At 38.4% G+C, this 22,290-nt stretch overlaps 2 protein-coding genes across 2 annotated transcripts in view; one reads left to right on the top strand and one right to left on the bottom strand.

Moving 5' to 3' along the window:
• LOC134796346 (uncharacterized) overlaps positions 1 to 4,390 on the top strand; it is an 82,717-nt gene extending 78,327 nt beyond the window's left edge. The window contains exons 19-20 of the mRNA XM_063768499.1: positions 3,613 to 3,827; positions 4,233 to 4,390. Of these exons, the coding sequence (XP_063624569.1) occupies positions 3,613 to 3,827; positions 4,233 to 4,332 (315 nt within the window). The 3' untranslated portion in view covers positions 4,333 to 4,390. The remainder of the gene's footprint in view (positions 1 to 3,612; positions 3,828 to 4,232) is intronic.
• Positions 4,391 to 4,483: 93 nt separating this feature from the next.
• LOC134796341 (cationic amino acid transporter 2-like) lies at positions 4,484 to 19,341 on the bottom strand. Its single transcript, XM_063768492.1, has 15 exons — positions 19,107 to 19,341; positions 14,648 to 14,772; positions 13,178 to 13,329; positions 12,749 to 12,877; positions 12,008 to 12,163; positions 11,482 to 11,586; positions 10,518 to 10,675; positions 9,853 to 9,969; positions 9,418 to 9,515; positions 8,723 to 8,862; positions 8,206 to 8,308; positions 7,845 to 7,966; positions 7,297 to 7,439; positions 6,272 to 6,380; positions 4,484 to 6,119 (listed from the first exon to the last, which is right to left on the bottom strand). The coding sequence occupies exons 2-15, from the start codon at positions 14,725 to 14,727 to the stop codon at positions 4,684 to 4,686; spliced, it is 3,048 nt and encodes a 1,015-aa protein (XP_063624562.1). The 5' UTR covers positions 14,728 to 14,772; positions 19,107 to 19,341; the 3' UTR covers positions 4,484 to 4,683.
• Positions 19,342 to 22,290: the final 2,949 nt, after the last annotated feature.

Below are 22,290 nucleotides of genomic sequence, written 5' to 3'. Positions count from 1 at the left end.
AAAAACAATTTGCACTGATATCCCAAACTTTTTATATGGCGTGAATGAGTGCAAATTTAATTATTATAAACCTCGATCGTCAGCTTTATTTCAAAGACAACAATGGCCGAAGATATGTACCTACTCCAATTCTTGCGTTTCGAACTCACGGGAAATTGTGCTCACTTGAGGCAACCGTTCTGCAGAGGTAATGTATCTGAGTTTATAATGTAGCTGACACAAAAGAATATACATACTTACGGTTAGCAATATGGTGGCAATAAAAAACAGTTAAATTAAGGGTTTCACCTCGCAATGAGAGATAATAAGCTGGAAATTCGTATACAACTTCGGTATGACGTATTAAAAAAGGTTCTCTTAAAAGTCAACGCATATATCGTGTGCGCGTCAGAAGTTATTCAAGGTCTAAAAATTGGTTTTTCGCGGATGTCAACATTTCTATAGCTCCAATGTTGTTTACATGTAGGTAAAAAATATAGAGCATAAAATTTGCGACAAGTTAGGTGTTAAACATTTTTTCATGGGAGCAGCCGTTTTCAAGATATAGGGAACAGAAAGGGCAGTGATCAGACATAGGTACTATTAGCTGGTTTGATAGTGCATGACACCTTGCATTTTGTGACTATGCGCTGAAACTTAGCACAGTTGATTCTTAGCTGGTCTTGAGTAGATTCAGACCGGGATCCATCGACAACCACGGCACATTTAGTGGGGGGGGGGGGGAACTTGGACGCTGCCGCGCTTCAATTGAAGCATCATTTCTCTAAAGCTTTACATATTAGGGCATGTGATACATCATTTTCGGATAAATTAAGGATGGGGAATCTATTTTTAGAATAAAAACAATGCACTTTCTAACAAATAAAAAATGATAAAGTAGAAAAGATTAAAAAACGTATTTTAGTTTCTTTTATAATTACCAATTTTTTTTTTAATATAACAGAAATCACAAAAAAAACAGTCGTAAAGCTACATTTAATTACTTTAAAAAATATATATATTTAATTTCATAAATCTGTTGATACATGGGAGATAAAAAATAATATTAAGCGTGGGTCAGGTAATCTCAATGCACGGTCGTCCGTGAAGTGGGGTTCCATCGAAAAATACGTCGGTAGGTACTGTTTTAAACTGTTTTTATTGTTTTAGGTCTCCGCCACTTGCACCATCCCACTAACCCAGGGTTAACCGGCTAAACCTGGAGTTACCTACCATGGTTACCAGTACAATTTTACACTGGGTTAACGGTTTAACCGCTTAACCCCGGGTCAGTGGGATGTACATGGAAACAACGCAATGTACATTTCTTTTATATATTACAAGATCTCCTGCATAGACAGAGGTATTAAAAACCGCCTGCCTGTTTTTACGATTGCACCAGCCGCGGCACTGTTCTTTGCATTTGCACCTGACATTTTCTAGACCTGCTTTTGCAGCAACAGGCAAATCCGTCCATGTAGGCTCCCAGTTGTTGTTGACCTTCGTGCAACCCCAAGTAGACGGTCGGTAGATTTTGAGCTTGTGCTAACTGACCCCAAACATGCACCCCTTGATTATATGGCTCTTAAAAATGCTGATATGAAACAGCTTTGGTCGGTGGGATGTGTTCTATCTGCCGGTCTCTCTTGGTAAACAGATATTTACGGCACTCATTTACTTAAGTACACGAAGCTGATCTGAAATAATTATTATGACACACAATATTCTGGTGTAAGCTTTGAGATCCTATTATATCTATCCTGTTATTATAGCAATAGGCTACATGACAAATTTTCATTGATGGTATCAATCAATCAGGTTTGTTTTTAGGATCAAATGTCTATATGGGACCCATTGCATTAAAGCAATACAAAAGTCAGAAATGATAGTCAAAGTCCGACAGTCGTACTTCACTCGCGAAACGCCCCTAACAAAACGATAAGTGACCGTGACGTCAAGGTCACTGAGAGCCCATCTTGAAGTATGAACAGAACACTATGAACAAAACAAGAAAATTGCGGTTTTGTCTGTGAAATATTGCGTTTATGTATATAGTTGCCATACAATCTTTTTTTGGATAAAATGTGAGGAATCGAATGGTATCCTTACTTATTTCGTTTTTAGAAGTTAAAAAAAAACTTAAATTTTGAAACTTTCAGATGCTGTATTTTTGTATTATTTCCATATTTTTTTTTAATATCCACAATATGTGATAAATTGCTAATTTGCTATCTATTTTACTAGATTTTGTTATAAAATTCAACATGTGTCATCATCCCTATTAAGGGGCATTGAGGAGGCAATGGCTTCCATCGAAAAATACGTCGTTACATTTTATATGATAGGTCAGATTTGCTTTTTGAAACAGATAAACAGATTAATAGGATCTCAAAACTTACACCAGAATATTGTGTGTCATAATTATTATTTCAGATCCGCTTCGTGTACTTCAGTTAATGAGTTTTTATTTTACCAAGACAGACCGGCAAATAGACCACATCCCACCGGCCAAAACTGCTTTATACCAGCATTTAAACCGTTAACCCAGTGTGAAATTGTACTGGTAACCATGGTAGGTAACTCCAGGTTTAGCCAGTTAACCCCGGGTTAGAGAGATGGTGCAGATGCATTTTGTTTTATAAAAAAATTGGTATAAATTAGAAAAGAAACAAAAATACGTTTTTTAGTCTTTTCTACTTTATTCGTTTTTTGTTAGAAAGTGCATTGTATTTGTTCTAAAACTAGATTCCCCATCCATAATTTATCCGAAAATTATGTATCACATGCCCTAATATGTATAGCTTTAAAGAAATGATGCTTCCATTGAAGCGCGGCAGCGTCGAACTTCCCCCCCTGGGGGGTCCCACTAAATGTGCCGTGGCTCTTGATGGCTCCCGGTCTGAATCTACTCAAGACCAGCTAAGAATCAACTGTGCTAAGTTTCAGCGCATAGTCACATAAATGCAAGGTGTCGTGCACTATAAAACCAGCTAATAGTACGGTGTGTGCGCTGATCACTGCGCTTTCTGTGCCCTATATCTTGAAAACGGCTGATCCCATGAAAAAATGTTTGATACCTAACTTGTGTCAAATTTTATGATCTACAACTCTTACTTAAATGTAAACAGATTTTCGCGAAAAACCGATTTTCATGATCTTTGAATAACCTCCGACCTTGAATAACTTCCGACGCGCACACGATATATGCGTTGACTTTTAGGAGTACCTTTAATACCTCATTACGAAGGTGTGTATACGAGTTTCCAGCTTATTATCTCTCATTCCGAGGTTGATCCCCTTTTTAGGCTTAAAATAACTGGCCTAATATGGAAAAAGTGACAATGAAAGGTGATGCAAAGACGTTACGCGGTTGATTCTCATACCAACTAAATACTACTTACAGCAACTACCTATGTCTACTACTGATACAAAATTTACACGTGCTTACTTACGGGGGTTTTATTTACTCAATTCAATAATGGAAATATTCAATAAAAACTCTTGGGAGATCCGGTACTGAATAGGGTAGACCGAGTCGATTAATTCAAATACCAACATATTTTTATTTTAATCCTATTCGCCGCGCTTTACCGTAGCTTTGAAGCCATTTAACCATTATTTCCCTACAATCAGATACTAGAAGAAACAATCCAAAAGCAAGCTCCAAAGCCACAATTCTCCACCAAAGCTCCAGTTAAAGACCTCGACCGCTATCGGCTCAGCTTCAACTGGAGCAGCTCGGCCACGGACGCGCTCTTCCAGTACCGCACCAAGTTCGTGCAGCACATGCTGTCCAGCCCCATGTACGCTAACAGCAGGGTCGGAAAGCCCTGGGAGATGATCGGCAAGTAAGTGTGGGAACACCGGATGTCGAAAGTCACATCATTATCATCAACTGCTTGTTGGAACCATAGACCAGAGCGAAGATTGCACATCTTCTTCTTCTTTCCATCCTGTTAACCCCTGCTCCCCAGCAAAACTCGAATTTTTTTCTTCCACTGACTTCGGTCCTGGGCAGCTTGGGTGCCCTCCTCCCACCCCATCCCCAATACACCCAGCTCTTGCTCCACAGAACCAGTGCAATAGCTGTCTAAAATAAACGGTTACTAACTCGTTGCTTAGCCGCTACTGCTTGCACACTCGGAGCAGACAAAGTAGATAACTGCCTCCTTAGGGCAGGGGGCATATAATTTTGTACATTTTAGTTGAAGAATAAATACATATTCAAATAAAAATTATTCCATTGTTTCCAGAATATCAGAACAAATCATGGATGAGATCCTTATGTCCTGTGCAAAAGAGATGCAGTTAGAGGATATAATTGAAGAACTATACAAAAACGAGACACAGTGATTTTTATGCACTTATTATATATTTTTTGATGTTTGAAATAAATGTATTTTGATTTCGATTTGTTTTGTTACAGTTTTAAGTAGGTACTCCAAACGACACCTTAAAGCAAAAGGGATCATTGCAGAATAGGATAAATACTGTTTTTAGCACTTTCAGCTTGACTCGAAAGAAAAATAATAATACATTTATTCTTTCTAAATTCGTATTTTTTAATATAACACTTATTGAAATATACATAAATAAGGCACTTAAACATACGACTAGGTTTATAATACCCAAATGCAGTAATAAACCACTTAAAAGCACATTTAACGGAGTCATTCTGATAATTTCATCAAGAAAATAGTACACTCACACTTCATCGTCTTTGTTCAAACTTAACCGAAAAGAGTTGAGCACTTCACCAAACCTGGCCTTCTGCCTTCCTATGGTATCATTTTTGTCCATTTTGGGAGTTTTGGCTATACTCTCCGTACTTGAGGCATCTGTTTGGTACGACTCTTCTGGAGTGGGTGGATTTGACTTCATCAACCTTGGCTTTAGAAGCATCGGACCACCAGTGGCAAATATGTTCTCCAATTTGCTCTTCAAATCTGCTCTAGTCATGCTCGTTTCTTCTTCACTCTCAGGCTCTTCGGTCTCTTGTTCTTCTTTATTTACTGGTCGTAAACTTGACGCGTCCCTCGCCAGTAGTTCCTTTTTCATATCTAGGAAAATCTGCGGACGTTCCCGATTGTTCATATTGTATTCAGTATTCTCTATCACATTGCCAGTAGAATGTGACCGTCTGCCTGGCTTTATAGTCTGTTCTTCTTCTTGGTCTGCTATTTTAGTTTGATATATTTGCGACAGCTTGGACATGAAATTTACCTGTCGGTCACTACCGAAAGTAATTGTCGTGTCATCCTGTGAGCTGTTAGATTTTATGCTTTCTCTATGCTTCTCCTCTTCTTGATCTGATAGTTTCGGTTTATTAGGTCTAGATGAAATCGTATAAGCTTTCTTAAAATTAGGGCTCATGAAATAATTTTCATCAAAAGGTGGTGGCTCCGGGATGTTTGGAATATGTTCTTTGATTTCCTCGACAGACTCCGTTAAAGCCGTTCTATCGATAGTGTCTGAATACCCAGACTCATCAGTCTGAGAGTTAGTATCGCTGTCATTGAAAGCGGTAACTTGTTCGTGTTCATTTTCTTCGTTTAGAACTTGATCGTTGTTATCATCTTCTTCACTTAATTTTGGTAGGTCCTCTCTATGGACTTGCGCTATTACATCATATTTAGATAACACTTGATTACCCAACGATGCGTCTGACCCGGCATCCGACAACTCACTTAAACTCTTTCTATGCGGAATGCATTCGGGTGACGTTGAAACTATTATTACATCATCTTCCTTTTCCGTAATTTCTCCATAATTATCTATTCCTTTTACACTGTACGTGTCTTCTTCTGCTTGTAGTACTTGATCTAACAAATCGATTATATTAGCTTCTTTTTCCTCGTTATTTTCTATAATAGCCGCTTGTTGAACTATCACCTCCTCTTGGATGACATTTCTTACAACTTTCTCTTTAAATTCAATAGGGCTAGCAGGCCTTATTTCGCTCATTTCTTGTTCACTGTGATGGCCCTCGCCTCTTTTGGTACTACTTGCAGCGATAGTATCAGGAGGGGTTGGGGACTCTATGATGATCTGAACAGGAGGTTTCCCGTTCTTGTGTGTGTGCGTGTCGTTGTACTCGTGGCGCTTATAGCAACACACGCAGATAAAATATACTATTATACCTGTAAATAAAATAAATAAATTTGTCAATAGTTTTGATGTCTTTTTGCTATCTTTAATCTGCTCTGCTTCCTAATTTGAAATTTTAGATTTACTTATAGTGATAATTTTTATTGTTGATGTTACTAATAATTCTATAAAAGTAATATTATACCTAAAACAACCCAGACGGCGACGCGAATCCAGGTTTGCACGTTGATCAACACCATGAGGCAGATGTTGATGTAGATGCTGAAGCACGGGATCACTGGAACTAGAGGAGTCTGAAAAGATAATTGAATTACCTACTGAAATATGTCAAGGATTATACCTAATATAGGCCAATCAAATTAGATCCAAAAAAAAAGCGTTTTGAGGAATTAATTCCCAGCAAGCCGGAAATCATTTTACATAATACCTTCATTTGGTCCTAAATGCGTACCTATAATCCGAGTTTGCTCCACCCCAGGAGGTTTGGATAAATTTTGGGAGCCTTGGGAGATACATTGTACCTTGGATTGACAAAACCACTCGATGTAGAAGGAACTCACCATCAATTACAATCTCACTACCAGCAAGTTTGTGGTGGATTAGACACTGGTGAAAAAAAAAATACACGATTATACCACAAAAATTCAATATGGCGGCCATTTTTTACAATCTTTGACTACGAATTCATATAAAGGTATCTTTCGGATCCTCAGATGTCAATTTTTGTCATGATCAAATTTTCCGTCAGTCTTATCGTTTTTGAACTACTTACAAGCAAAAAACTGAAAAAGAGCAAATATTTTTCCACGACTCCTGGAATGGAGCAAACTCGGATTACACTAATTTAGAACCAAATGAAGGTACCTATTAAGACGATTTCCAGCTTGCTGGGAATTAATTCCTGGAAAAAATCTAATTTGATTAGCCTGATATATAAATGTCTTTATTTAAAAAAGGAGTTAAAATTCTGAAACAAAAACTAGAATTTATGGAGCGCCATTAGCGTACGATAGAGCGCCATTAGCGCGCGATAGAGCGCTATTAGCGCGCTGTATCTTATAATTATATTTTAGTTATTTTAATGATATTTCCTATCTCTATCGCAGCCGACGGTTAATGCCACTGTGCGAGCGGGACAGCAATATAACAATGCACGTGCAATAGAGATAAGACATTGCTGGCAGTACCTTAGCATGCTGAATGGCTCACCATAAAAGACACTTTCTCCTTGGCCTGCGGTTGCATCATCATCACAATCAGCAACATCAAGACGACTACGTGCAGCAGGATATACCAGACTATACTGGTGTCGATGTGCACTGTTACCAGTACGGCGATCACGCACATGAATACTGGAAACATGGTTATACAATATTTTATTAAACTTACAATGTTTCTTAGTTTTGGTAAAATTTTTCAAGGCAGAGATTTCAAGGACCTCGGTAAAGTTGTAACGTTGTGGTACCACCTGTCTGGTTTCATGATGGAAACCGAAGGTAAGTATACCTACATATAAAGTGTTATTAAACAACACAACCTCCTTGAGTTTGGGCTATTATAATTCATTAAAATAATACTTGAACTTGAAATTAAAAACATTATCCGTACTTCCGTACCTACACGAATACAACTATTTTTCAGTGCCTCAACCAAGAATTTTCAAGAGTGAAAAAAAAACCTATTACAGATAAGCTAGTTACGATCTGATTGACCTATTTTACGGCTAAATCGAATGTAAATAATTTAGTATAACTTACTGTATAAACACAGCACAATGTTAACCAACCGCGAGCTGCTTTCCGTGGCTTCTCGACTCCCACAGTAGAATATCTGCTTTACAATGCCTTTCGATCCAGTAGCGATCTTTTGTGAACGGTACCTGGAATATAGATTTAATGATCTTGATATTGAAACATTATGTTGATCCGATTACAATTTAGAGACCCTCTAAAATTACGTCGTGGCTATTTAGACCTATAGCCATAGTACTTGCTTCGATCTAGCTAGATCTTATCTCTGGGAAAACGCGCATTTTTGAGTATTTCTATGTTTTCCGAGCAAAGCTCGGTCGCCCAGATATTTATAGTTAAGGGCTAAAGAAAAACTTGCCGTATTTACCTGAGTATTACTATACATGCAGCGACAATGGTGTATGACAGTAAGGTGCCCACACACATCATCATGACCAGCGCATGCAGTCCTAACAGGCCGGCCAATAAAGCTGGAAGCAAATAAACAAACAAAATTAGTCCAGAGCTGATAACGGTACAGTACAACTTAACCCTTAAATTGGGCACGGGATAAAGGAGACACATTACATTACCTTTGACAGTCTTTATGCATTTTTTTTTCCGAAATAGTATCATCAACTGTTACCAACCATTTCCGTCTTATAATTTCGAGAGCCCTTACTGATACTCTTCGACCCATTTGTTCCAGTTAGCCTTGCTCCAAATTTCTTCATTATTTATCTGGGGCGTGACATTTGACACATTAGGTGTACTGTACTGTCTCTTCCTAATCGCTAATAGGGATAAGAGTGTTTTTGCTTCTTGCTAAACGAGGGTAGTTGGACTGAGCCCTTACGTAAATATAGATATTAAATACGAAACAAGAGGAACTGTTTATATATTACCTATGACAACAGACGGTACAAGTGTTCCAATGACCGGTGATTTCTTGTTCTTGCTGATCCTCGCGAACCAGTGGAAGAACAACCCATCAGACGCCATTGCGTACAGCAGTCGCGGCAGAGGGAATATCGACCCGTACAAACTGGGAAGTCAAAGAGTAAAGGTATTAAAATGGTAATTTTATAAATAGCCACATTTACTAACCACACAGCCACATTTATAGCATTTTATAGGCACATGGCTAGCATACACTGGACCCAAGATAGAGCTGCTTGGAAAGCCCTGGTGAAGAGTGTCAACAGTCGTCATGTCCCTTAGCCATGATGTGTAGCCTTAGTGGATATGACAAAGAAGAGAAGAGAGATTTACTAACCGGTCTATCTGGTTTTGTATACCTACTAAAGACGGTTACACTGGGTGGCAGATTGGGAAATGTACCTAACTGTAATTTTAATATCTGGAATTTTTTAGAAAACTCTACGTCGAGTTACAGGATATTTAAACCACCTGAAGCAAATTTTGTATAAATAATTTGATTTTAAAGTCGAATTTATTATTTCTGATTATACCTATAGGTCTATCGTCAAAAATGCATTTATAATTTTTGCAATTTTAGAAACATTCCGTAGGCACATCGGTACACGGAAGCCCACACACCAACCCACCAAGTTATTTTTACTCTGCACGTGGGACTTACCTGGCCGAAATACCAAAGATGGCGCCGACCAGCACCACCCACCGCCCCCAATCCCAGCCCACGTAAGTAAACGCCGTCGCCACTGACGCCAATGAGTCCTGAACACAAATTTTTCATAAGATAATGGCCAAAACGAGTACAGATTGCATATATTTTTTATGCTCCGTATGGGATCACTTTGGTACTGTAAATCAAATCAACTGCAGGTTTTCAATCAACCAATAGGTGGTTTACCAGCACTAACAATCTGCAACTACATAATATATTATACGGAAAAAAATACCATAACTTCATATTTTTGTAATATCTTTCTTATTAAGCAGATTTTTTAGGACTAATAACGAGGCTTGAATTGAAGTTTTCTTATAATCTAATTAGATTCTAATCCATTAATGGGTTAAACAACGAGTAATCTTTGGATTTTAAAAGACTCACGTGTAAGTAGTAGGGCACCATCATTGTGACCACAATGGCTACGCTGGCATAGCACAGGAACACCACCAACAGCGTGAGGAGGATGGCATGCGGGATCGATCGACGAGGATTCTCCACCTGGAAATATGAAGTGGATAGTATCATAGATTATCATCAATAAATAAGCCGATAAGTAATTCATCCACGGCTGGATATTGGCCTTCCCCTTCCCGGGATCTCCACTAATATGGTTCCCTGTCGATAACCCACCTTCTGCCCCAAGGACCATCGGTTGACGAGCGATGTGCCCTGCCCTACTTACTCGTAATTCTAGAAACTCTTTGGTATATGTCAACTTATCCTTATCACTTAACACTCTCAGCAAAAATCTCAGACAATTCAAATTAACAAATAGTACCTAAAGATTTATAATCATTTGATTTATATGGGTTATATTATATAGTACATGTAGTTCGTTGAAAAGGTATCATGTTTAGCGTACCTACATTGTGAAATGGTTTAGGCAGAATAGCATTTCATTGTTAATAAGCTGCTTAAGTCCACTGCGCCGCGATTGTTCGCATTTTAGAGCACCAAAAGCGGAAGCGTTAAGGACAAACTGGGCTCCCATAAAATTTCTCTACGTGTGTACATATGTGTACGTTTGTCTGCCTATTAAAACCAACCTCTTCACTAGTAGCATTAATGCTGTCAAACCCCACGAAGCCGTAGAAGCAGACAGCGGCGCCCCGCAGCGTGCCCCACACGCCGAAGGGGAAGAAACCCCCCGTGCCAAACGAGGGTGGGACAGAAGACTCGGGGATGAACCAGTTGTTTGCATCGGCTGAAACATACAACAATATAGGTTTAGTTAGAGTAGAGCTTTTTGTCAAAAACAAAAGCCACTTAAATGACAACTTTTAGAGGTGGATCCTTTTTGCTAAACTACGAATTTCACCCACATATCCAAAGTGGCTCAGACCTGAAAGTGCCCGGCAAACGGAAACATGGTCGCCCTAAATCTACTTGGCGCCGTTCTGTGGAGCAAGAGCTGGGTGTATTGGGGATGGGGTGGAGGAGGCTACCCAAGCTGCCCAGGAACTGAGTCAGTGGAAGAAAAAGGTTCGAGCCCTACACCCCAGCAGGGGGTAACAGGATGGAAAGAAGAAAGAAGTCTTCTTCTTTCTTCTTTCGTAAATTTTTTTAGCTTTAGTTATTTTCAACCGACGAAAAAAACGGAGGAGGTTCTCAAGTCGACGCGTATATATTTTTTTTTTTATGTATGACCACGCATAACTTTTTACAGAGATGTTCGATTTTGATAATTATTTTTCTATTGGAAAGGGTATACCCCGAAAATCCAACCTTAAGGGTAGGAAAATAGGGGATGATTGATTTTTTCACTCACCGATTGTAACGTATGACCACGCATAACCTTTTACAGAGTAGTCGTAATAATAATGAAAATTTGGAAAAAAATCCTACCCTAAGGGTGCGTTATTGAAGACAAAATAATTATTTTTTTCTTTTCAGTGTGCTATTGTTTTTGTTGGTCGACTCGTTTCGTGTTAGTGCCGGTTTTTTTATTTCCTTTTAGTTTTTTTTCGGCGGTTATTTTTTTTGTTAAAAAGTTTTAGATTAGACACTTACCAGTGAAAGAGCCGGCTATGACGATGAAAACGATGACGATCATGTTAAGTATGGTGAACACGTTGTTCACTGTGGCCGACTCGCGGACCCCGAATGCCAGAAGCACTGAAACACAAATTTCATTCTGATATTATACAAAACTGTTTTTACTTGGTAGCTGAAGTAAATAGCGCACTATTCTATTGTCAAATTACTGGCTACAATAATTTACACTACTTTATGCTGATATATAGGTATCTTTATCTATAGTTTAGGTCACATGGCTAACCGAGCTCCTATTCTCGGTCCTATTCCCCGATCCAACGCGGTCACTCGTGAAGTTTTACGGTGACATCTTTCATCATCTCCGTTCAATTCTCTCTGCTCTCAGCATTGTATTATGTATTACTATTAAGTTTTATGGAAATTTGATGTACCCTTCAGGCCATGTTATTAACACAAACCTTGGAGACGAATACATAGGGAATGATTAGCCTGTAAGCTAGAGGCAATGCTGATTTTTCTAAAGACACTGAAGATTAAGTACCTCCAAAAGCGATGACAATCCCAAACGCAAAGAAGTCAAAGTACGTTGCCAACAGATCCCAGTGTAATGGCGCGACCGCCGTGAACCACTCCGACATGGCTTTGCCTGCCATAATGTCTACGTAGAGGCTGAGACCGCGTGCCACGCTCGCTGCACCTACGAAAAAATGTAACTGTATTAGATATACTTGGGTTAAGATAAAAAAAACGTTCAAATTAAAATTGTTAAACGTTCAACAGAGGTAAATATATTTAGTAGGTATATTCAGGTAGCTAATTAAATGGTACTGGTCTTCTCGTAAAATTCATGTTACATCACCATGATTGGCCGTCAGACGTACACATTTTGAAATCAATGAACAAAAGTAAGGACGTTAAGCATGAAGAATTTAGTATTTAACCGCCTGTTCCTATCTCTATCGCATGTGCATAATTATATTGTCGCGGTCGCACAGTGGCATTAACATCCGCCATCATGAGCGGAACAGCAATATAATTACGCGCGTGTGGTAGAGATAGGAACAGGCGGGTTAATGTACTAAATTCTTTGTGCTTAGTGTCCTTACAATACAGTCAGCATTCTTTGCAGTTGGCCGAAACTATATGCAACAGAGAAATATTCCCGTTGATTCTACAGCCATTTCTTAATGTTAAATCAAATGGGTTAGGAAAATGAAAAGCATTAAAAAATATCCCGTAGAGCTCAGCTTCCAAAATTCTACGTCATAAAAAAAGGACTCACCGAACAAGGCTTCAAGTATCATGTTCCATCCTATGATGAAGGCGATCAGTTCCCCTGTGGTCACGTACGTGTAGATGTAGGCTGAGCCCACGCGCGGTAGGCGCGCTCCGAACTCCGCGTAGCATAGTCCTGAAATTCAAGAGAGATTTTTTTTATAACCACTGTTTTTCCAGAGCCATCTCATTGGGCCTTTGGGCGCTTGGGATTTCTTTTCATTTTTAACTTGGTCCATGTCTTCAACCAGAAACGTCACCTTTGAAACTTACAGATACCACTGTAACCAATCCAGATCAAATGCATGACTGCATATATCTAAGCCTGTTGTAGGTGTCTAACGCCCAGCATGTTGCCTTGCCTTAGCCCATAGTTGTCAGATCTCTGAGGCCCAAACATCTAACAGTGTCACTCTCAAAGGAAAACTCAACACACCTGCAAATAGAGACGCAACGGCAGCGATGAAAAACGAGAGCACGACCGATGGTCCAGCTATGTCCAGCGCCACAGAGCCCACCAGGTAGTAGATGCCCACTCCCAACGTGCTGCTTACGCCAAGCGACGTTAGGTCCCAGACACTCAAGCATCTGTAACAGACCACAACACACTCTTTAAAATCGTTTATTCAAGATCGTTTTGCTTACTTTTATCGCTTATTCGTGGCCATCGTCGTTCATCGCCAACTATATGGGTATATCATAAGACTGGTTATAAACAAGTTGACCCTTTACCAGGCTAAGGCATATATATTTCCCACATACGGGACTTCAAACATGTGTTCTATTTTCGATGAGTAGGTAAGTCAGATGACTAACTCGATTGTCATTTTTGAAATGTCAGTCTGGTAAAGGGTTAAGCGGTCGCCGTAGATGTAGAACTTGACAAACCAGTAAAGTAGACGTCATTTGGGTAAAATGTGAGGCGATGACAATAAAATTGAACTTGATTTCGAAATTATTGTCAACATTTTCACGTCGATTGACTGCTGCTATCGATAGCTGTACCAAGAATCCTAATCGATCAACCGCACCGGTTATACCTACATCTTTGTGATCAATGAAAAAGAGTCATAGTCGATCAATAATGTTGGTAGCCTAGCGGTAAGAACGTGCCACTTTCAATCCGGAACTTACCTATGTAAGAAATGTACGATACCTATATCATTTGATATTTACCAATCGCTTTTCGGTGAAGGAAAACATCGTGACGAAAACCGGACTAATCCCAATAAGGCCTAGATTCCCCTCTGGGTTGAAAAGTCAGATGGCAGTCGCTTTCGTAAAAACTAGTGCCTACGCCAATTCTCGGGATTAGTTGCTAAGCGAGGCTCCCATGAGGGCTTGCGGTCGCGTCCGGGTTTCGTGTACCTGTAATTAGGGTCCGTGTAATTAAGGTCCGTGTACCCGTGTGTCCGGATCCACGGATATTAATTACACAAGGGTCCGGCCCGTTCACGACGTATAGTGACAATCGGACACGTTCTTTGTAAGAGGGAAGAATGTAAAATTTATAGCGAACTATAATACATTACCAATAACAAGCAAACGGAAAAAAACAGAACAACAACAACTAGGTATGACCGCGGCTCCGGAGCCGAACGCACTACAACACGGGCACAGTATAATAAATAGCACGGACTTTGACGGGTTCGTGTAGTTCGGACGCTTAGCACCGCCGAGACTAAGAACACGGACGCACGGGTTGGCGTGTAGCATGGATATCGAGAGCCCTAGTGGCAATAAGCCGAGACAAACGCTAGAAAAAGAATGTTTTACATTGTCAAGTTGCCAGCTTCGAGGAGCTTTACCATACCTTTCGCATTGTGATGGCTCGCAAACGATTGTTCAACCAGGCTGCCCTATTAGATCAGTTTCCAGACCACCTGCAACTTGTTTAACTCCTTACCTCCTTAAGTTGCCAGCCTCGAGTTGCTCTGGCTGGAACACCTTCCGCCTTGTGATGGCCCGCAGCACCTTGCCCGCCATTGGTCAGCCAGGCTGCAGCCACATTTGTCACGGCTACCACGCCACCTGCATCCAATACTTTATTGTCATCTACTATTTCCCAACTGCTATTTATTATATTATATTACAAAGGGTTCTTAAGGTTCAAGTATTAACTAATAACTAGGCCACAGACTTCATGAAACAAGTCACAGTACATAAATCTAGAGAATCTATAATACTCTAGTGTTTTGCCTACATCTTCAGAGATTTGTTTAAAACAGGTACACAAAGAAACCTATAAAAACTTACAGCTAACTATTAACTCGATGTTTTCATTTACGATAATGATGAAATCGGAATCTAAATCATTTTAATACTGATAAATGCGTATAACTTTGAATATTGAGATCGTAAAAATACTGATAACTTGAATCACAGTTTCAGCTGGTTATGATTATGAATAGGTATGGTCCGTCAACGTCATATTTATGTGTCATAGCGTCAGACAGAAGGATTGTAAACTTCTTAGAAGTATAGGAAAGTTTAAGTTTAGTCAGGAAGTAAACGAAAGAAAAGTATAATACCTACAGGCAAAAAGAATAGGTAAGCTGGAAGTATGGAGGGTAGAGGTGAAAGGTTAAATCCAAAGTATTAGTTAAAAATGTATAGGTAAGTACATATTCACTATGATTTTGTGATGAACTTAATTATAGGATATTAGCTGTCGCCGTAACCTAGCGATGTGAAAAAATATTTTACTTTTGAGTTAGATACACCTAATAAAATAAATCATAATAATATACATATCAACCGACCGCGACCAGAGGCCCCAATTTCACCACGGTGACAGGTGCGACAATTGTAAAATCACTGTTGCTGACGTCACAGGCATCCATGGGCTACGGTTACCACTTACCATCGGGCGGGCCGTATTCCTGTTTGCCACCATCATTGTATTATTTAAAAAAACTTTATTATATCGGAAAAAAACAGATATTTCTTTTGCGAAGTTTCTGACAATTGTCAAGATTTAGAAGAATTGTAGGTAATTCTTGACAGGTAATGAGTTATATGTCGGAATTTCGTGACAATTGTAGTGTTTCTTGTGACAATTGTCATAAATATATAGAAATATCTGTTTTTTTCCGATATAATAAAGTTTTTTTTAATAAAACAATGATGGTGGCAAACAGGATAACGGCCCGCCCGATGGTAAGCGGTAACCGTAGCCCATGGATGCCTGTGACGTCAGCAACAGTGATGTTTTACAATTGTCGCACCTGTCACCGTGGTGAAATTGGAGCCTGGGCGCCCACCACTACTAGTATCTCAATAGGCTAATACCTAGGTATTTTGGTTGAATAATTTTTGGTCATTTATCTTTCTACCAGCGACCCGCCCCGGCTTCGCACGGGTTACACAAAACCTTAACAAATTATACCTACACTTAAACCTTCCTCTAGAATTGCTCTAATGATAGGTGAAAAACACGCATGAAAATCCGTTCAGTAGTTTCTGAGTTTATCGCGAACATACACACACACAAACAGACAGATGCGGTAAGGGACTTTGTTTTATAAGGTGTATGTGATAGTGATTACTTGTTGGTACTTATTAAGACTATGTGCGGAGAGAAAAGAGTCGTGAAATACATCACTAGATAACCTACCCTAGCTCTTTTTAATTAAGTTACAGCTAACCTAAACCTCTTGGTTTGAAAAAAGAAAAACTTACAGGAATTGTCTCCATTACCCAGTTTACCCACATCTCACGAATGCCGAGTGGCTCGCACGCCGAGATACTACAGATAACAGCTGATAAGAGATGTTTCAGGAGATATTAACACCCTGACTCGACGTGTGATTGCAAAACCATGCTCCTTTGAAAAAAGATCGCTCTTTGGCGATAAGACCGCGGGTAGTATATATATAAATAGTACCTATTAAATAATTGAAGTGTGCAAGAGTAGTTTTTTGCAGAGACAGGATGGTTTGGTTTATGTTGCGAAGGCTGATTTTGAATCCTGAGCAGGTAAAAGACTAAAAAAATAACGAGTGTAGCTAGTAATTGTAACTTTAAATCTGGAGATCTTTAAGTAATGTAATAAGGAGGCTCAAAAACTATAAGGTGCAAGTAACTTTGATCTCGTATGGGACGTTCAATTAGGTACCTACCTATAGTCACTCAGCAACATGATCAATATCGAAAATAGGTAAGTATACAACAAGAATGAACATTTAAATTTTTTTTATTAGGTACATATATTAGGTATTACCATAATATATTTATCATAAAGAAAAATTAGGAACAAGAAAAAGAATAAACAATTTAAAAAAACTGAATCAACGTTGTTAGGTACAACTAGTTAATTAATTAGCACCAATTAGGGTTCATCCACATAAGAAGTGTGACATGTGACAGTTAGGGAATGCAAATCGGTTGTAACCGTAACCGAATATTTTGACAAAATTTCATAACCGAATATTGGAAACTCGAATAACCGGTAACGGTTATTTATTTATAACTTAAATAGTATGTTTTTATCATCTAATGAGTCAAAAAATCATCAAAATCCTGCCTTTTTTGGCTATGGCGCCTGTAACTATAATTTTTGTCATTCGTGGACTTTAATAACTAAAATATATCAAATTTACTTCCCTTATTTATGAAATATTTTTATTGAATATTGTATCACGTCCAAGGTCATATTTTACTTTTACTGTATTTGATGTGTTTTATTAAAAAACGAAGACTTTTATTCATATTCCCTAATACTGTAGGTACTTACTAAAATAAAGATTTTTGCATTTTTTAATTACTTCATTGTAAATTTATAATTTTTCGTCGAAAATAATCGTAACCGATTATAACCGATATTCGGTTATTTTTCGGGCATAACCGTAATCGAAATCAGTTATGAAGTTTGGCCGGTTATTGCATTCCCTAGTGACAGTACGTATTAACGACTTATCTTTTTCTTATGAAAAAGCGTAGGTAACAAGGGAGACGGGAGTATAAAAAAATCAAAATTGTGTGTGATACTGATTTGTAATTAATGGACGACCCCTAACTAGGTTCATTATTAGAAAAATCATGTTCTAAGCACATTCGACATTTACAGGGTTAAAATCTTGTTAGTGATGGTAACACTAACAACTACACTGATAGCAGCTATACAACAACTTTACAGATAAGTCTGCTAGTGCTATCTCGTAGTAGCGAAGCCTACCGTTATACTTCCACTGAAGATTGGGAATTAGTGAGTCAGAGTCAGGGACCAATTTGAAAAGGTGGATCATAGGTAGAGTCCGTCTAAGTTAACTCTGAACGATATTAAAGTTATGAAGTGTGAAAGTGCCACTATACACGTCATCATTTTCATTGCAAATTGACGATTATTGTGACACTTCCACATTTGGCACAACATAGGGTAATTGCGTCAGTGTACCGTCCGGTGTCAGTTTCCGTCCACTTGACGGATTAGCAAATAATACGTTTCATTTATAATTTGCTACTAGCGAAATATATTTTTTATGTAGATAGATAAATTGTTTAGATAGCATGAACGTTTATAAGTATTCAAATTTCGTCCAGTGGACGAAAACTAGAGCCGGACGAACACTAGCACAATGACCCTACAATGCTACCGCAGTTGCAATGTTTGTTGAAGCCTTTAGGCGGAAATCCGGCATGATTCTTAGGGGTCATCCATTAATTACGTCACACGAATTTCTAGGTTTTTTGACCCCTCCCCCCCCCTTGTCACATTTGGTCACATTTGGCAAACCCCTCCCCCCTAGTGTGACGTCACATTTTTTCTACGAAATCGCCAAATCGAATTAAGTAAGTACCTAAGTATTATTAATATTTTATCAAAATATTTTTGACGATATAAACATTAGTAATTTTATAACCCAAAAGTCCCAAAACTGCTTAGGAAAGAAAATTAAATAAATAAAAACGATTATCGTTTTAAAAACTTGTTATTTAAATGTACAGCGAATAAAATAATTAAAAAAAAAAATTCGGTTACTGATGAAGTTAAAGTGACGTCACAAAGTTTGTGTCTCCCCCCTCCCCCATGTCACAATATGTCACATTTTCTTGACCCCCTCCCTCCCCCTAAACGTGTGACGTAATTAATGGATGACCCCTTATTCGGAACTTTTATATGTGTAATACATAGCTGGGTAGTTAACCGACCTAATACAAGTATTGTAAGCCTTTGCAAGGGAATGGGGAAGATAATAAAGTACACAATTTGAGAGTGAGACCATTAAAAACCCATAACCTTGAAAAAAAATGCTACGATGTGAGGAAATAGGTATGTTGCTAGAAAATATAATACCTATTGGTCCTATCTCCTAACCGATTGCACCTTTTAGTTACCTAGTGGTTACCTAAATTAGTTAAATTACCTTAATGTTTCCTGATCCAATGTCACGGAGTTAATCACACTTTTAATACAACCTTATTAGCGCAAAGATAAACTAGCACTAAGTTAATGAACCGATTGAAAACATTTTATTTTCACTTTCATAACTACAACTGAAAAAAATGGTTACATAAATGTGTACGCTAATCACTTTAGCACTTTAGAATTGGAGATTTCGTTTTTTGTTTTGATATTAGGTAAATTCTAGGTTAATTTTGTTATTTTTGCATAACCTATTGTTTTTAAATATCATTACCACCGCGTGAGCACGTACCACACTGAATTGTTATCACTTATCAGATAGCGAATACAGTTTACTTATCTTCAACTATTGTAGGTATCTTTTTGTACTTAACGTTGCAACAGCTAGTATCGAAATGATAACGAATCGTATTGAGCTCTGTCTCAGTGGTATAGAGTCTAATTTTGTATTGACAAGGTGAAAAGGGATTTGTAATGGAATGGAATTTGTAAATTGATAACTCTTTGAGATTAGGGATGAAATGAAATAAGATCAACTATACATTTATTAGATTCGACACCTACAGATTACTATGGTGGTAGCCACCATCAATCATCATCAGACATCGTAAATTTTATAGCATTTTTGGTGCAGCGGAGTGGTGTTAAGGGGCCGGTATATGACGTTTTCGATTTAGACCTCACTTTGTAACCATAATTTGTTCAATAAATGTTTAATAATTGCATTAAATTACACGTAAATTTGTTCACGAAGAAACCGTGTACCGACTCTTCATGCCATTGTATTTTTAATTTGCTGTTATTCTCTACAAATCGACACTAAAAGTATCAAAAAATCAAAATATGGAGTTCCGTTTGAGACAGAAGCAAAACAATTTTGTCTTTGACAGTAATTGAATTATTGTATGATTCTGAAAGCTAGATAATTCAGCTACCAATTTATTATCGATTTATATTTTTACTCACAAAGACAACACAGAAATTCAATCTCAAATGTAAACTTTCGAACAATTTCCATACATTGACGACATCACTCAAAATTCTTCTTCAAGTCAGATGCCCGTTGGGGCTACACCGGAGCACACGTGTACTTCTTGAAATGAAAATGACAGCTTGATTTTCTTGCTTTTGACAATTATATTGACATTAAATCATATACGCACACGAGAAAGTATACCAGTAGATAAATTGTATTTCAAAAAATAGGGTACATAAATATCAGCTCGCGTCTTATTTAAATTTGATTTGCTGTTATAATGGTTGAAAACCGCAGTAAACTATCTTAAAACAATACGATTACAGTCGAATTTAAGTATTATGTTCCTTCAAAACTCGCTTAAAATGAAAAAAGTTTAAAGACTCATCTTTACTGATTGGGATCAATTTTTATTATGCTGGTATCATTTTGCGTCAGTTTAAAAACGTATTTGACTTCTGTACGTCAATGAATTTTGATGACAATTGTAATCTTGTATTATATTATAGAACTTTTATCTTAAAATAATGCCTATTAACAGGAAGAGTTATGTAATTCGTATAAGTAATACCTGAAAGTCTTGTACCTAGATCTGTAATACCATGGATTGCGACGAATAAAGGATTATGATTATGCGGTTCGTTCCGTCTATATGTATAATGCGTGTACGTGCTGTTCTCTGAAAATCTTCAAGAAAAAATAACGGCTAGACCAGCACTAAGTACTAGCGAGTTTTTGCGGCTTTGGAGACCGAGGTGAAGCTTACAGGCCAATAGCGCTCTAGTTATTGTTATGTATACCTATCACGGCTGTTAATCTACGTACAACGGAATGTGTACGATAGCGCCATGTTGCTTTTAGATGATACGGACAACTTGCCGCGCTCTGATTGGCCGATCGTCGCCTAAACGTCAGTTGTCAGTGGTTGTCGCCCATGTTTGTTGAAAACTTTGAACAGTTTAAATTATTTTCAATTGCAATAAAGTGTTGATCGAGTGAAGTTCTTGTACTTATCCTCTCCGCTTTATTTGTGATTCATCCATCACCCAGTTCTGCAAGCATTTATGCATTGTGCAAAATGTATTATCAGTGCTGTGTGTGTAAAACTCTGCGAAAGGACGCTTTTACTTTGTACCGTTTTCCTAGTACTGAGAAAAGACTCATTATGTGGTTGAAGTGTTTGGAAACAAATGGTTTTGGAAATATGTCGCCGGAGCAAGTTCGAAAAGCTTTTATTTGTGAGAAACACTTCGAACAGCGGTTTGTTTCGGCATCGACACGGCGTCTCAACGCGAAGGCTTAAGCCCCTGCTACACGGCAGCCGACAAGCCTACTAACCGTCTGACCTTGGTCTGTCCTTGGTGTGTGGGTCCGTTTGAGTTGTCTGGCTAGACGGTGGCAAACCACAGTGTGTTCAGAACTCGCGGACGGACAACACGTATTGCAAGCGCACAAAATGGCCCCTAACCCAGTGGCGTATGGCCCTAAGGGCGGCGTATGCCACCCCTGGCGGATTGCATTTTGTTTTTCTTCCTTCACTTCTGGGGCAGCAAAACTTATTGGTCGCGGCGCCAAATTTCATAACCTACCTACTCATACTAGTGCAATGACAAAAAAATAAGTTTATGGCAAAAAAATAATTTTTGGTACAAGCTTTTATCGCTGACTGTACTTTTCCTTCCAGAGGCAACTAATATTCGTCGAGACAATTCTAAAAACCCCAAACACAATTAGGTCGCGTTGTTCTATCACAGGGTTCCTATGGCCACCTCCTGTCTCCATCATCAGATCAGCTCTATGGTACCATAATAATGCATTGTCACCCGACTTATATATGTATGCAAATTTTCAGCTCCATCGGAAACTAGAAAGTGGGTCTAATTTAACTTGCAATATTTGACCCGTACAAACATATTTACATACTTACGATTAGGTATATTGCAAGTTAATAAAAAGTTTGTAAAAAAAAAAAGAAAAGGGTATATGAATGAAACGCTGACTCAAAAAACGGCATTTGTTGAGTCATTTCAACTTAATGAATTCGCTGGACTACGCTACGGGGACATATATAACTTTCTGAGAATGAAGAGGAAAGTATTTGATAAATTATTAGAAATGCTACTGAGTACCCATGGCATGTCTATTAACCACACGAGCGCACACGGCGCGTCCTTCAAGCGAAATGGCCTAGTGCGGTCGGCGTCGGGCG

This window comes from Cydia splendana, chromosome 13 (genome assembly GCF_910591565.1).
Source record: "Cydia splendana chromosome 13, ilCydSple1.2, whole genome shotgun sequence".
Taxonomy (NCBI): Eukaryota; Metazoa; Arthropoda; class Insecta; order Lepidoptera; family Tortricidae; genus Cydia; species Cydia splendana.
The sequence above is the reverse complement of the archived record's forward strand: the minus strand, read 5'-3'. Positions and strand labels throughout refer to the sequence as shown.